General features: G+C 40.2%; 1 protein-coding gene and 1 pseudogene across 4 annotated transcripts in view; one reads left to right on the forward strand and one right to left on the reverse strand.

Annotated features, from left to right (window-relative positions):
• The window catches only part of LOC149165628 (CRM-domain containing factor CFM3A, chloroplastic/mitochondrial-like), a 149,479-nt gene that overhangs the window by 75,641 nt on the left and 56,898 nt on the right, over positions 1 to 16,940 (forward strand). For all 4 annotated transcript variants that reach the window (XR_016260759.1, XM_089432333.1, XM_089432334.1 and 1 more), the window contains exon 3: positions 1,153 to 1,554. Coding sequence is in view for 3 of the 4 variants with exons in the window: in XM_089432333.1 (XP_089288459.1) it covers positions 1,153 to 1,554 (402 nt within the window). In the remaining variant the exon portion in view is untranslated. The remainder of the gene's footprint in view (positions 1 to 1,152; positions 1,555 to 16,940) is intronic.
• LOC149165629 (endoplasmin homolog pseudogene) lies at positions 10,096 to 12,699 on the reverse strand (annotated as a pseudogene).

The raw sequence follows: 16,940 nt of genomic DNA on the forward strand, positions 1-16,940 counted from the left end.
AATCACTTGGGGATCGCACTCGGCCTGCGGCACACCAGCCTTTGACATGCTTGGATTTTTGCCTACAGAGTTTTGAACCGGTGACCTTCACATCACGGGGTGACTTAATAATACACTCCATCACCATTTATTCTACGCCCCATGGGCATCAATCCCATTTGAAAATTCTAAAATAAAGTTTTTTTTTTCAAATATATTTTGGTGTCCCCAAGTTGACCAAGTCGGCTCTCCAGAAAACAAGTCAGCTCAGCCTTTAGAGGCACCTTTTCGGATGAGGAAAACACTATTATATTGACATCAATACTTCACCTTTCGGCAATCAATTCACACATCTTCTGTGGTGAGGAAATTCAAAACTGTCTCAGGCATTATACTTCTGTGGAATGTGAGTTCCTGAGGCTATAATCTCCTGTAGTTATGCGAGTTTCTGAGGCACTTCATTTCAGTGGCATGTGGCATTTTATGAACAGATTTAAGGACAGTCTAACTAAGGATTGGTCATGAGTGATTCTATAAGGAAAGGATTGTTGGGTTTTTCCCCCATTGTGGGTTTTCACAGGCTAAAAATTGTATCTTGTCTCTTGTGCACTATGATCTCTATTTTCTTGTAATTGAATGGTTAAATTGTTAAAGTATAATTGCTTGATGAAGAAGAAAGAAAGACAAAAAGAATAATAACATCTTCACAAGTAATTATCAAGATTAGAAATTCAACATTCAATCAAATTTCAACATGTAATATCAGGTAAGTGAAATTGTGTTCTTGATTACAGTGTTGTCAAAATCATTTTCTGGGAAAGTTTTTATGCATTTCTGTGTTATGTCTCTTGGATTCCTATGTTTTTGTACAATGTTTTGTGCCTAATATGTTTAATAATCTATGTATGTTTTCTGGTAGCCAAATTTTATTGACTTGGGTATTGTGTATCTTAATAATCAAATTATTGTATTCTAATCATGACATGTGATTGCTCTATAGAACCATTCAAGGGATGTTTACTAAAACACTCATTATAATAGCAATCACTTTTTTTTCTCAGAAAGTATGCATGCTGTAATGTCCATGTGTTGTAATACCGTTCCAAGTTTACATGTCCATAACCCTAGTAGTTACTTGTAAATTTCTGAATATTTTATTATTCTTGATTTCAGACTAAAAGGAAAGAAGCCTGGTTGATTGAGAAATTACTGAAGTATGAGATTCAAAAGGCTCCAGCTCGAATAAATGATCCAGAACCATTGACAGCAGAGGAGCGATTTTACTTGAAACGAATTGGCCAGAAGCACAAAAATTACGTTCCTGTTGGAGTGCGTGGAATTTTTGGAGGTGTTATCCTAAATATGCATTTACACTGGAAAAGGCATGAAACTGTGAAGGTTATTTGCAAACCTTGCAAGCCTGGTCAAGTTCATCAATATGCGGATGAGATAGCCAGGTTGAGTGGAGGCATTGTGATTGACATAATGAAAGACAATACTATTATATTTTACCGTGGGAAGAATTATGTTAGACCAAAGATTCTGTCTCCTGAAGACACATTATCAAAGAAGAAGGTAATTTTTTATTTTTGGAAAGTGCCTCGTATTAGTTTTATTACATTTTCGAACAACAGGATTGGTGTATTACATCAGGGGACTAAAGGCCACCTAGCTGGGTCCCTGTTCAACATAGACAAGAAGAGCCAACATTTCAGCCTTTTTCTCATATATTAATTTTTTATTTTTTTGCTTTAAGAGCAACTGAGCATGTGCATGCAGGCAGAGGCATTCCTGTATATAGTACGTCTTCAGTTGATGGTGGTTTGCGTCAGTCATTTGTTTGATGTTGTCTCATGTTAGACTCTTCTCTCTGACTCACACTTTCTGTGGCTTACTAAAGTTTCAATAAAATCAGCTCGGCTTCTATATTTTTGACATTGTAAAGCATGAATGCACTGAATTTTTAGTCTTTATTTTGGTAGGGCAGAGTTGTAGGAAACCGACATATGTAAATTATAGTGAAAGCTTTTTGGTGTTTCATAGTTCATTCTTGATATTGTGGATTACAAGTTGATTCATTTCCATTCATTCTGTGTTCTTTGGTGTAGAAATACATAAATTTAAGAAGATGCTCTTACTATGAAGTTCAGTTATGATATATGAAATCAAGTTGTTATTTATGGAATGATTTAGCATTCTTTCCATAAATGATAAATCATATTTATGCTAGGATAACTGTACAGAATTTGAGTGCCTTTACTATTTTGATGTGTTAATTGTATCCTTAATAAAGTGGTAATATCATTATTGATGTTTGTAGCTTGGGCAGGTACTTCTGCATAGGCCTAAGTGTCTAGGCATGCGGAAGTTGCCTAATACACCCTTAACCTTAGCAATTACTTTAGTGATTAAAGTAATTTATTTTATAATACAAAAGTGAGTTAATCTAATGAAATGCAAATGTTTTTGCATTAGTGAATTAGATGAATCTCAACCGTTGATCTCAAGTGAGCTGAGATCTAATCTCAACCGTCAATCACTTCGGAGATTGGGGAGATTGGGGTTGTGGATTCGATCATAACTCAAGCTTATAAAAAAAAAGGCTAGGCTAAGGTAGAAGACACATTAAGTGAGCACAAAACATTGAGAGGACATTTTAATGATTGGGTAGAGGACTTCCATTCAAGTGTGCTGGGTTCAAGGAAGGTGAAAGGAGCAGCAAGGGAGATCTATATCAGCCAGGAGATAGATTGAAGAACAGATCTAGGGTTTGATCAGCTGGATCAAATCCAAAGTATTGTTATATATGTAATTTCCTCAGAGGGCCATTTTCAAAGTAAGGGAGTCCGAGTAGGTTTTGAAATTTACTTAATGAATAACTATTTTATTGGGCAGATAATGTGTGTAATATGTGATTGAGATTGGTTGTTATTTTTACTTCCGTTGCTTAAGTTTTATTAACATTCCAATCATGCTTTTTATTCATTAGATCTGTAATAATCTGCTAGGTATTAAATTGCCAAGTTGCTAGGTTCAAGGAAATTTAACATGGTATCAAAATCTCAATTTAACTATGAAGGAAACCAATCTCAAAATCACTAGGAAGGAAACCAATCTCAAAATATCAAAATTTAACTATGAAGGAAACCAATCTCAAATCACTAGGTGCTAGGTTCATATAGGCGTCGAGAGGTCAAGTTGTGGTAGCGACCATATGAGGTAGAGTTTTATTTTTTGTAAGGGCCCGAAGATGTATGAATCAAATCTGTATGTTGTGCAACAGACAAAGAGAGGCTAAAGACAAAAAATTAAAAAATAAGAAAAGGGGTGGCTGAGTGGGCCACGAGGGGATCCACAGAGCTCGCTGTCAAGGATTAGCTGACAAGAATGTTAGCCATTAGAGCAGTTGGTATTGGCATGGTGTTAGATTTGTTGTGAGTCTTCCACCGGTCAAACAAGAGGTCTGGGCCGCTGCTATGTAAGTCATCGTGCAGTGGGGCAATCGAGCTCAGGGTTCTAGTCGACAATGGGAGACAATGGCTGATAGGTAGAGACGCGAAGGCAGAGAGGCATGTTGTGTCAGCATTGTGGGTGTAACTACTAGGACAGGAGAGAAGGGTTAGCCCAACCATTGGAGTTGTGGGAATTGGTGGTTGACAAGCATGGGTTGCAACGTGGATAAGTTGTCGTGGGGTCTCACGCAAGTTAGACGTGAGGTATTGACTGCTGATAGAGAGGTGATAAAGTATAGTTGCGGGGCCTCCATGAGCAGGCCCTAGGTGCAAGGGACAAGGTCAGTGTTGCTGTGGAGGTGTTGCAGACTTGTAGCTAGCAGAGCCAGTAGATTGTGGAAGACAAATGTCGAGGTAGCACGCGCAACAGAGCTGGTAGTGGCTGATAGAGCAAGTATAGTCGACAAAGAGCCCAGGCCATAGTTAGGTGAACCATTGGTAGGGCCAGCCAACAGAGCTCGTGTATGTTGTCAAAGGAGTTGCGCTCAAGGGTAAACTAGTTGACAACCACCAGATTGAACATAATATATAGATCCATATGGATGACAATCAATGTTACTTGGGAGCAGGAGTGGGAGCGACCATTTTCAGAAGCTCCCGGTTTGGGAGCGAATTTGGGAGCGATTTTTTAAAAATATATATATTTTTTATATTTTTTAATTTTTGATACATATGTCAACAAAAACATGTAGAATGATGAATTAGATATAAAAAACATAAAGAAACATAGAGTGATCATTGAACCATATTACATCAATCATCTAGAAGTTATAATCTTCATCAACCATGTCCACAAGTTAGTAAAATACATATTACAACTGCAACATATTGAGTCTCGTGAATCATGATTCATCAAATTCAATCTTAAAGTTTCAACTTCAAGCTTTCAAAATTGAAAATTCAATATATAACATTTATCATCATTGATCACCAAAGTTGTACTTGTAAGCTAAGTTTAACCATTACAAGAAGTAATATCTTAGATATTTCTAAGTCCTAACTTCTAACTGTTAACATGAAATGAAATGTTATAAAATGAAACATGAATAATGAAATGAAATGAAACAACTTTAGTCTTTCATGAAGCATCATATTCATAATTCACAATCATTACCAATGAGCTATAATTGCCAACTTCAAACTTCAAATTTTCATTGTCACAGTCATATATTGTTTACAAAAAATATCATTATGATATGAAATAGTCAAGAGTCAAGAGTCAAGGACTCAAGACTCAACAGTTATGAAAACTAATAGAAACTAGAAAAGATAAGTAAACTGTAAATCTACATGCGGCCCTTGCCACGAGAGTCTCCAGGAGTATAAGCAGGTCGTGGTGGTCTTCTAGGAGTCTCCTGCATAGACCGACGACCAGAACTAGAAGGCACATGCCCTCCACGTAAGGGTGTAGATGGAGGTGGCGACAACAAAGGAACAAGACTCGGACCTCGAGCACTGCTACTGGATGGTGGAGGTGGAGGTGGCATCGCTGCTGCAGCTGCTTCATCTTCATCCCTTATAAGTTCCTCTTCCACTTCTTCAAGATGCACTATACCATCCTCCAAATTGTCATCCTCTGGGTGATTGTCCCAAATTTTATATGTGGGATCCTCATAAGCCCGATCACAGTAATGACTCAACAACCTCAAGTTGTAGTGCACATAAACCAAGCTTTCTGCTCGGTTTTCATTGATTCTGTTTCTTTTCACATTGTGTATGAAGCTGTAGGTGCTCCAACACCTCTCTGCAGAAAAAGTATTCACAACCTGTGATAGAACTTTTTTTGCCAATTTTGGCAAAAGTCCATGGCCGCCATATGTTTCCCACCATGTGAGAGACTCAAATCTGTCTCTATCTTCCATTGCATGGAAGGTACCAAACAAACCAGTGCCACTGAAGTATTTGCCTATTTCAAGGCGCACAGCTGCACATTCCTCCCTGTCAGGTATCAACTTTTCTAATGCTTGCAAATATCCACTAGTTACCTCTGCATCTAAATGGGGTTTGGTCCTAATCCCACCCCCTGGTGCAGGTTGGCCCAACCAAGATGTAGAGTAGTATTTTGGCGTAAGGATATACGCCAAGCAATGTAGTGGAAGATTAAGTCTATTCCACCGTTCACACACACAATCATGAATCAGTTTGTACAAGTCGAGATCTCTGTTATGAACAATATCTTTTATTTGCCCCAACATGGTATCCATCTGCTCATACACCTCGCCAATCACTGGTTTGTCTGTATCTGCAAATCGAATCATGTGATAAATGGGCTTGGTGAAATCCAATACTTGCCTCACACTTGTCCAAAACTGACCATCAAGAGCGGCCTCCTCCACCAGTTCAAAACCTCGCCTGTCAGCTGCATTTGTAGCCCTTTCCTTTAATACCTGCCAATGTGGACTTGATACCATGCTAGCCAATGACTCTCTTACCTTCAAAAGGTCCCTGAAGGTGAGGTAATAGCTACCAAATCTGGTCTTCGCAATCTTCAACAACTCCAATCTTGAGTGACTGCGAAAAGGCCATGGGTATTGCTATGATTTGTAATAAATTTTATCATTTGTTTGCCTTTATTGTACAAATCACCAATCCATTTGTATTGTGCATTTTCGTTCTTGACAACATCATGCATCAGAAGGTTCAATGTGTGAACCAAACATCCAGGCCAAAATATGTTGGGGTATTTATCCTCAATAATTGCTCCCGCTGCTGTACAATTAGGAGCATTATCAGTGATGACTTGGATGACATTGTATGGCCCAATACGGTCAATTGTTTCAAGTAATGCTTCTGCAATGTTGATGGCGGTCCTGAACTTGTCTGAGTAATCATGTGCAGTTAGAAAGATGGCACCACTAACAGACACAGCAAGAACACTTATCAATGGCTTGCCTTTTACATTTGTCCATCCATCAGATACACCCCATGGTCAGTCCAAGAACTTGTCATTCTATTCAAAGAATGTGATATTTCTGCTTTTTCATGATCAAGTCCAACAGTTCTTGCCTTGTCATACCCAGGGCTCTTGTATCCTTTAGGAGCATCATTTATGGCAGAAACCATTTCGTGCCAATAAGTTGAGCGAAGAACATTGAATGGTATCCCACATGCATAGAGAAACCTGTAAACCTTTGAATCCACATCATTCCACACCCCTCATCAAGGAAATCTGATATGGTTCTACGCCTTAAACCTGATGACCCTGTGCCTCCATATCCACTGCCTTGGGAGGATGCTGAAGGAGTTCTTTGTGCTTGTGATTGTGAGCTTGGTTCAAAGAAACCCCTTGATTTTTTTGTTTTGTATTGGGCTTCCTCCTCTTCCCTTATGTATTTGGCTCTATTCGCTGCTGACACCGTTGGACAAGTTTTGATTCCTATTTGTTTGTTTCCATCCCATGGCCTTTTCCCGCATAGGTGTCTTTTGGCACGGGTGTATGAACCTGTGTAATCATTGTTGCAATGGGGGCAATGAAATTTAGTGGTTCCACCCCCTCTCCCTGTTTCAGCCTTGTTAACATATTTCCACAATGGGGTTTGGTCTTGTTTAGTTTTTTGAGAGTCATGTTCACCCTCCTCCAGCTCCTCCTCGCCGGGGTTTTCATCAATTCGACTTTCTCCACTTCTTCATCCCCCTCTTCATTTTGGCCCCTCTGTTTCCTACTCTCCAGCACCATAATAACCATAAAAGGGACCAAGAAGAGGAAAATGCCAAGAAATATAGCTAGGTCTATGATGTTTGATATTTGTAGGCTTTTGAATCTGCAAATTAATTTAATTTATTTAGATTAATTAATTTAATTTATTAATTTAATTTAGATTCATGATTTTTTTACTAAATATAGTTAATAAACTAAATAAACTAACTAAATTACTACCTAACTAAATTCAACTAACTAAACTAACTAAATTACTAAGTTACTTACCTCTTTGCAAGCTTGCTCCTTGCTCGTCGGCGCTTTCTCCTCGCTCCTTTGCTCTTGCTCTCCAGCTTCTACTCAACTCATTCAACTGATAATGAAATGTTTTTAGCCCCATTGGGTTTTTAAAACAATTTATTTATTTATTTTATTTTATTTATTTATTATTATTTTTTTTAAATTTGATTTTTTTCCGCCGGATCGCTCCCGGAGCGAAAATTTAAAGCCTGGGTGCGATCGGGAGTGATCGCTCCATGATCACTCCCGGGCTGTAATTTTCGCTCCGGGAGCGACAGCGCTTCCTAAATTGGCAGGGAGCGGAAATTTTTTTGTCGGGAGCGCACTCCCGAAATCGATCCCGAGCTGCTCCTGCTGGGAGCGCAGATTGGGAGCGGGTTCGAAGGGGGGGGGCGCTCCCCCACAACTCTGATGACATTGCTACTAGAGTAACAACAACAATTAGAGATCCACATACAAGGTTAGATTAAGAGGCCATATGATGCCATAAAACAATTTAGAGAACACACAAAGAGGCTATATAGTCATCTAGTGTGTAGAAAGCACAGTCGCAATGGCCATATTTGACAGGGTACAAAGGACAATACCATATTTTCCAGAATGATTTGTAGAGGTTAACCTTCAGAGGGAGAGAGAGAGACTGTACTAGTTGGGGGATTCTGAACAGAGTAATTTGGTGGGTGTTTCAAAGGATCAAAGCACATATACATAAGGGATATCCTAGCAGAACTATAAACTAGCATTTTTTTTTAATTTAGTTGGTGCTTGAAGGATTAAGCACATGTTGATTAAATCAGAGATGGTAGTAACTAGTCTAAGATTCGAGGATTGGTCAAATGGAGCATCAAATTTCTTGCCTTGGAAGGAAAGGTTTACCTTGACGCTGAAGGAGAATGATCGTTAGGAGATTGTGGATAAGGAGATCCAATCGCCAACAAATGCAACACAATTGGTACGCCAGGAAAAGGAGGACATTAGAGCTAAGTGTGTCATCATGGATGCCTTGAAGGATCACTTGATTCCTCATTTGACAGAAAACAAGACAACTAGGGAGGTGTGCAAAGCTCTAGTGGACCTGTTTTAGAGCAACAACATGAATAGGAAGATGATGGCCATGATGCTTTAATTGGCTCAAGCATTTTTTGCACCTCTTTTTTTGCCTTCGTCAACAATGTGGTTCTAAGCTTCTCTGAACCAGGAGTCACATATCTTGATGGAGCCCCTTGTGTTAGAGTTCCACACATCTCAATAAATAGAGGTGAGCGTGCAACATTAAAGGATATGAAATTTTGATAGAAAAAAAGGCAATGGTGAGATCAAGCTCTTCCCGTTTCTCCTTTTGAAAAATATTGTCCATTGGACCAAGTGAAATTGCTTTTTTTTTGCTGCTTGTCCCCCACTAGAGCTCTGAAATGGGAATTTGTTGTTGCCTTCCCTAAAAAATGGAAGGGGGTCATCATTCTTGGTTTTTTTTTTGATTTTTCAGCCACATTTGCCATACCAACATTGGACTCTCTTTCCATTTCTTTCCTCTTTTGTAAAACCACTTTTGTACAAGCTCCAACTCCACAACCTGGTAAAGCCAACAAATGGCCTTTCACACGGAAATATGTGCTCATGAAAGTATTGTGGCAAAAGTTGCGTCTCCAATTCACATTGCTTCCTCCCTTCACCTTGCTGCTTGGTCCTTGCTCTCTTGTGACATATTTCCACAAGGGATATTTCTCAATGTTACATTGAGGAGGAAGTCTTCCCTCAACATTACTTGCGATAGAGGGAATACTTGCAACAGACTCTGATGAAGTTGGGAGAGGAGGGGCATCTCCAATGGGGACATTCTTCCCCTTCCTTTGCCCCTACCCTGCTGCCCTTGATCGAGCCATGAATACTATAAAAAATAAACCAAAAATGCACAAATTTGTAAAAGAAATGCATATGCAAACTGCTGTAATAAAAATGAAAAAAAAATAGAGAGGAAATGCACTTACCTGTTGCTTGAATCTCCTTGAAAACGCTCCCACACCCTTTGCTCCTTGCTCCAAAACACTCACAACAAACCCACAACAAAATAGAGAAGTGAAAGTGAAACAAAACAACAGCAAAATCACCTTTTTAATGCCGCGTGGGTGACTTTTTCCTGATTCGTGTTCGGAAACCAGGACACGTCGTGTCCGATTGGGACACGATCCGGATTCGATCGTGTCCCAATCGGACATGACGTGTCCCGATTTCCGGACACGATTTGGTATGAATTGTGTCGGATTCGACAGATTCGTGACACGTCGGCCCTTTTGAACGAATCGGGTTTCATAGTTCACCATTGAAACCAATAAGAAAAAAGGGTCTTAAATTCCTCTAAGAACCTCATCCCAAAATAAAAAAGAACAAACCATGATGATCATAATGACTCTCCTCACTTCTTTTTATAGTTTCTCTTTGGGGTTTTTCCCTTGTAAATTCAAATTTGAGTGATTTTCACTTTTCCCTGCATTTGTCCCAATTTATTTTCTATTATCTAATGTTACATAAGTAACATTAAATAATAATTCCCCCTTTTGAAATGACTATAGCCTATGGGGTTAAATAGGCTACTACGTCCTTCCTTGGGCAATTAATTCGAAGAGGGCATTATAGTCTTCCCTCCAGACATTGCTTGTCCTCAAGAAACTATGGATTCAGGTGCCGCAAGATTTGTTCCCCTTGCCATGTGGCATACACAGGAAAATCCTTCCACTTGATAGTCAGCCCTTTGAAAGAATCTTTAATTTCCTTGCCCTTTGTAGCTTTCCGAAGCTTAAAGTCTTCTTTTGAAACATTCTGAAATTTCTTGTTCTCGTAATCCCTTGAGTACTGCATTACGTACTCATTGACTGGGTTTGTGAAGAAGATAACCTAGTAGTTTTTCTTCTTTAATTTCTCAAGGAATGGGGACGTCTTCAATTGCTCCTTGCTAGATCTTGTGATGTAATATGTCTTTCTGGCCCGGTTTCATTCTTGATATGTATTGGTCCAATGATGCCAATTTGTTGCCAAACTTTGTGCTTTCAAATCTCAAAAGTTTTGCAAGGCGGTTCCTGTTTGATGAATCCTCAATTATTCCAAGCTTTATTGACTTGCCAAACTCATTCTAGAACTTGACATACTTTCTTTTCTTTCAGTATCTGTTTCTGATTCTGACTCAACATCTATTTTTCCCCTTGCATTTGATTCATCAGGGTCCCCTTCTGCAATTTGACGAATCATATATAAAGCCTTACGAATTAGCTACTTCTCTATTGTCTTCAAATTTATGTTCTGTTGAAGCATTTCTTGTGATACATTCAATGGCAGTGTCTGAATCTACAATACTCATAAGGAAGCCTAGGTACTTGGGAAGTAATTCTTCAAATTCATTAGAAATGAAATCACACCTGACATACAACTTGATATTGGCCTTGGCATTGTAGTAACTTTCATAAAGGTCATGGGGAGCCTTTGGCGGAATAAATAGAATGGACTTGAACTCAACATCATTTTCTGCAGTAAAGTGCTTCAATGCTAAGGGTTTTTCTTCACTAGAATCCTTTGCCATAGAATGGTAAAATTTGGCATATTCTTCATTGGTGACTTCCTTTGGATTTTAGAGCCAAACTGCCTTGACATCACTTAGAAGTTCCCAATTATAAGTTGTTTTCTTAATTGTTTTAGCCTTAGACTTGTTTTCAGTTTCCTCGCCATTTGATTCTTCTTCATCCGAGGACCTTTCACTCTTTTTCTATTCATCGCTAGATTCTAATTCTTCACTTGTTGGGACCTCTACATCAACTTCTTTGCTTTCCCAGAGACATATGGGAAAATTAATGAATTCAGAATATTTCTGTACTAGATCTTTCAGTTTACTCTCATCCAATTGTTCACTGACCTCATCTTTAAATTGCAATTTGATCTTCGTGCCACGTCCCAATGGTTTTTTCTCTGTATCTTCATATACCACAAAAACTCCCATCAACTTCCGATTCCCATATGTACTATTTGTCATCATTGTTCTTGCTAATAACTTCCAGATGGTTAGCAACTAGGTAGAATGAAATAAAATTCGACTCCAAACTGGCTAGTGAGGTTCAAATCTCCACCCTTTTGCATTTGCTCTAGAAAAGCTGAAGTTCCAAATTTGGCAATTGTCCCCAAATTTTTTATGAGATCTTCCTTAGTCATTCCTATCCCGCGATCTCAGAATGAAGTATCTTTTTTTTCTTTGTCCAGTTTGATCTTGATGTTGAGCCTAGTGTTGTCGCCTTCTCCTAGCACATTCATGTCTGTGAGAGCCAGAATTCTAATTTTATCTAAAGCATCACAGGCATTGGAGATGAGTCCTCGCAAGAAGATATCCCTGTTGCTATAAAGAGAGTTGATGAGGATGTCCATTAGCTTTGAAACCTTTGCCTATAACTTGAATTTCTGGGCACTAACCTGCAATGTCTTGTGGTAAATAGACTGACTCCCTCTACCAACATTTGCAGCTGTAGTGAGTGCATCAAGAGTGGCTTCACCAATGCCTCCCCTCACTTTCAAAGGATTTGCATTCTCATTGGCAGGGTTTGCTTCCTCCACGTTGGCTCTTAAATGGGGACTGTGTTGTGGGGTAAATGTGAGAATGATGAGCAATAATAGAGTAGTTGGCACCACCTACTTCCTTATGTTGTTTGTTTGCACTGACACCTGATCCTGCACACTACAAACTAAAGCCTTCATTCTCTTAGCTGATATAGTTCAAGGAGCAGCACTGGACATACCCCTCAACATTGCCTTATTGTCATTTGAGGCCGTGAATTCCATCTCCATTACTTGGTAGTTCATTGAGAACTTCCCAAACGAGTATAACCATTGTATCCCCAATACAATATTGGTGTTTGAAATATCCACTCTATAGAAGTCATCGATAAATGTGTAATTGTCTAGTGTCAAGTTCAAGCGTGGAACCCTTTGTGTGCATGTCATGCTGTATCCATTAGACACTACAATGTTAAAGCCCTCAAACTCTTTTGTGGAAATACCTCTCTTTGCCACCAAGGTTGAATCGATGAAGTTGTGAGTTGCCCCGCCGTCGACCAAGGCTGTGACTCATTGTCCCTGTATGACCCCCTTGATCCTAAAGGTGTAGTACCTAGGGACTCCAGAAAGAGTGGTGATAGCAGCACCCTTAATCCCTGTACAAGGCCTCTTATACCCTTTAGCTTCCTCATGGGACTGCTTCTCCTCTGAACTGCAAGGCTCACTACTTGGTGCTGGCATTGTATCTTCATCATTGTTGCTTGACAACACCTCAATAAAGTGGACCTTTCCCTTGCCCAAACATCTATGATCTGGTTGCCATGGTTCTTTGCATTTGAAGCAGGGTTTCTTCCTTCTCAACTTGCTCCGAGTGTTGTCATCCAACCTATCCTTCTAAGCCCACACTCTTTGAAATGGTCCCTTATCTCTATTCTTCTGAGTCGTGAGCGGTTTGGATGGAAATTTAGCTTTAGGTACTGCATCTTCCATGTCTTGCGTCCTAGTGATGACATCTTGTAACTTGTAAGGTGGTGAGTTTTAAGGCCGTGACCCAACCAAGTAGTGGTTCAGTTAAACCTTTTGTGAAGAGCATGATCAACCTCTGTTTAGATATGTCTGTCACCATAACAGCTACTCGTTGAATTTTGAAATGTAGACATCTGGTGGTCTGGTCTGCTTGAGCTATGCTAGCTCCTTGTAGTGTATCTCCATATCCCTCTTGTCAAACCAGTCTATCAACCTTTGTGTGAAGTCCATGTAAGAAGTAATGCTGGAATTTCCTAAGGTGATCAATCTGTGGTACCACCATTCATGAGCTTCTCCTTCCAAATGCAGGGTGGCGAATTTAATGGCCTCTGCTTCTAACATTGGGTTAAGTTGGAAGTAAATGGCTAACTTTTGTACCCAAGACCATGCCGAGTATTTGGATGGGCCATCGAAGGAGGGGATGGACAGTTTCCCAACCCTGCACAATAGATCATAGTTTTGTTGCATTCCCCTATTATGATCCCTGGGCCTATTTCTGTACTTAATGTTACTGAACTCCGTAAAGGTCATAGCTGCTCGAACATCCTCTCCTAGTGATGCATGCTGTTAGAAATATTTTGAAAAATCATCGTTCTATTCTGTAGGTCCTTGGTTTACTCTGCTTCGTGACCATCTAGAAACTGGGGTAGCAGAGGTCTAGGGTTCCTCCTACTGGTTACCCCTGTGTTAGTTTGTGTAGAGATGTTAAAAGGACCAGGATTATCATTTTTGCTTCCTTCTTCATGACTCTGACTGCCTCCATTAGATCCACTAGCGTCATTATTACCTACATTATTCAGATTTTCCAAAATTTGGGTAAGAAGTTGGGCCATCTGCTATTGCCCTTGTACCATCTATTGAGCCATCTGCTACTGCCTTCTTGCTAGCTTCCCCAAGATGTCTAAGGGGTTAATCTCTGGTGGCTGCTCTTCCCTGTCCGCCATGACTGAGTTTGTATAATTGTTGGTACCCTTATTTTTCTTGATTGTAATGTTTTTCCTATCCTCTAGGAGCATCCAGAAATCATATGTTCATAATTTGGCAGGATGCACAACTGTCTCCACTGTAATATCCCTCTTGGAGAGATTACCAAAGATCAACTGTCTCCCAATAGGGTTATAAAAACATGGTTTTTAGGCTCACAAACTATAGACGCCCCCCTTGCTGCCACAAACTCACATCAGTAGGCCTTGCTGCTGCCTTTCTCCCTTATTCACCCCTGCTGCCTTAGTCTCTAGTGCAGCGAACACCCTGAATTTACTGTTAAAACCTTCCCTGTCTTCTGATCATGCCCCTTTAGGTCACTTTCTGCCTCAGAAGAAGGCTTCGTGGCCCTTCGCTACCCCAGGAAGTAAGATCTCAACCCTCTGCTACCTCAGGAAGACATACACCAACGCTTTGCTGCCTCAAAATGGTGAATACCAAGCCTTTGCTGCCTCAGGAAGACATACACCAACACTTTGCTGCCTCAGAAAGGTGAATACCAGCCCTCCGCTGCCTCAAGAAGATATATACTAGCCCTTCGCCTCCTCAATGAGGTGAATATTAGCCCTTCGTTGCTTCAAGAAGAAAACTCTAGTGTTTACCTTAGGAAGGTGGATACTAGCCCTCGCCGCCTCCGAAAGATAATTCTCCAGCCAAAGTTTGGTCTTGTAGTAAAGAAAAGTGGAAAGATTGGCTAGGGTGGAAATTTTCATCACCTAATCCAAAATGGATATTGTAGGTTAAGTCGAAATTTGCTTAATGACCAAGATGGTCCCAGGCAGCAAATTTGTTGTCGACTTGTGTAGAAAATGGGCAGTCCCAAATCATCCCAAAAACAGCGGCAAGTTGAAGTGTCCATCGTTTTGAATCCGGCGCTTCTTACGGTTTCTCATTTGGACTCCGGATGATGGACAAATCATCCATCAAAGTTCATGAAGCAAGTGCAAAAGAGGCCTGGCTGGTCACATGGTATTTCCATCACTTGACACGTGGCATCAAGATGAATTCTATCTCAAGTGCACATCTGCAGATTGAAAGTTTGTGCAGGAAGTCCAGTTCATCTTCAGTTTCGTCAGCTTCGCCAGTGTTCTTCAGTGTCTGGTGTTGGTTACTTCTTCATGGTGGAAATGGTCCAGTTTGATGTCATAATGTGACAATATTGTTAATGGTTTTTTTTTTAAATTATGGTAATGTAAAAGGTTTAAATCCTAAGTTAAGGTCTAAAAACCTAAGTTTATAAACCTAAACTACACAAGCCTAAGTCCTAAAGTTTGAAGGCCATGCTACATAAACCTATGTTGCAAAACCCATTTCGGACCTTATACTAAAACAAATACAAATGTAACACAGTTAACCACGCGGGGATAACTGCAGCGGAATTGTGTCGGAGTGCCCATGTGAACGCCGAGATAGCAGTTAACCGTAGCATCGGAACTGACCTCGCGGAGGTTGTAACTGTCGGAGGATTGTGAACATGTGAACAGGGTTGCAGTTAACTACGTCGGAACTGCGCAGTTGGAGTGCAGTTATGATAATCGCAACAACGAACCATTGCACAGTTTTCACATGCAGTCGGATTGACCGCGCCAATAGCCGAAACTGCCGAGCCTAACCTGCAAGGTGGCGGCTTGAGACAAGACTGCAACAACCGACTGTTCACATGCTGCTTTTTCGCGCCGTTACCTGACCGCCAACAAGATTATTTTATCCTAAGGTGCAATTATGGGTTTTTGTTGCAGTTTTGTGCTATTTTAATTAAATGACCATGTAACCACTTGCCTAAGTGTCACAAGGTGACAAGACCGAGGCATTCTACATTCAATGGAGCACATACATGCCTATCTTAGCCTGAGGGAGTTTGAGTGAACCTTAGGAGACTATAAATTCATCCTTATGCTCATGTAAAAGGCATGAGAGTGATTTTGAGACTTGTATTCAGATGCTGAGCAGAGAGTGCAACAGACTCAATTCGATTTCAAGAGTTGAAGTTTAGATTTGAGTGTAGAAGGTAGAGAACCATTGCGCCAGATCAGGGCATCGAGAAGCTTGAAGTTATGAGCCAGTCAGTTTGGGCTTTCCGGAGTCATACAAAAACCAAATGGAGTGATTCAAAAGCCTAGATAGGGGTTTCAAGGTGCTCCGGAGACACTGACAGGGTCCTTTCGGTGAATGAAGCAACCGAAACTCCAAATTTTAGTACAAAGACAATCTGACTCCTATGTCAAGTTGAGGGAGGTTTGATTTGTATTCTCGTTGCTATTAATAATCTTCGCTTGTTTTCAGTAGAGGTCCGAGTTTGCATTCTAAGACTCTTTTATTTTGTTGAATTTGACTAAGTCACTTGAAGAAAGTCTATGTAAAGTTGCGAGAGCTCTCTGCACTAGAGCATTTCCAATTTGAGGAAATAGTTGCAACTGTGTCAGCAATTGTCATGTACCTCTTTTTCCACTGAAATACAAGCGGCCTAGCCTTTTGCACAGGGCCTAGAGACGTAGCCCAGGAGGGGTGAACTCCGTAATCAACATTGGTGTTCTCTATCTTGTTGATTTGCGTAACTTTTGTTTAAAGTTCTTTACAGTTAATTTCATATGTGATGAAGTCATCCATAATGAACAACTAATTAACAAAGTTGCATGAAGCATCATTTAATTATTCTTGCCAAGGAGAGAAAGTACGATCTAATTTTCCGCATTTCAGATCATATTTTGGTATCAGAGCAGGTTCTCATCCAGTGCAAGAATGGAAAAGAGTTCCAAGCAGCTCAAGCGGGAGAACGATGCTTTGCGGCGGATGGTAGAATCTCTGGAGGAAGACAAGAAGAAACTCCAGACAAAGATTGAAGCTTTGAAAAATGATGCTTTGCAGCGAATGGTGAAATCTCTGGAGGAAGACAAGCAGAAACTCCAGACAGAGATTGAAGCGTTGCAAAAGAGTCGAAGGATAAACAGTCCTTTAGTTCATAGCTCATCTAT

The sequence above is a fragment of the Pinus tabuliformis genome, chromosome 5_1, assembly GCF_031772625.1.
Source record: "Pinus tabuliformis cultivar Carrire ecotype Pingquan chromosome 5_1, CPIR1, whole genome shotgun sequence".
NCBI lineage: Eukaryota > Viridiplantae > Streptophyta > Pinopsida > Pinales > Pinaceae > Pinus > Pinus tabuliformis.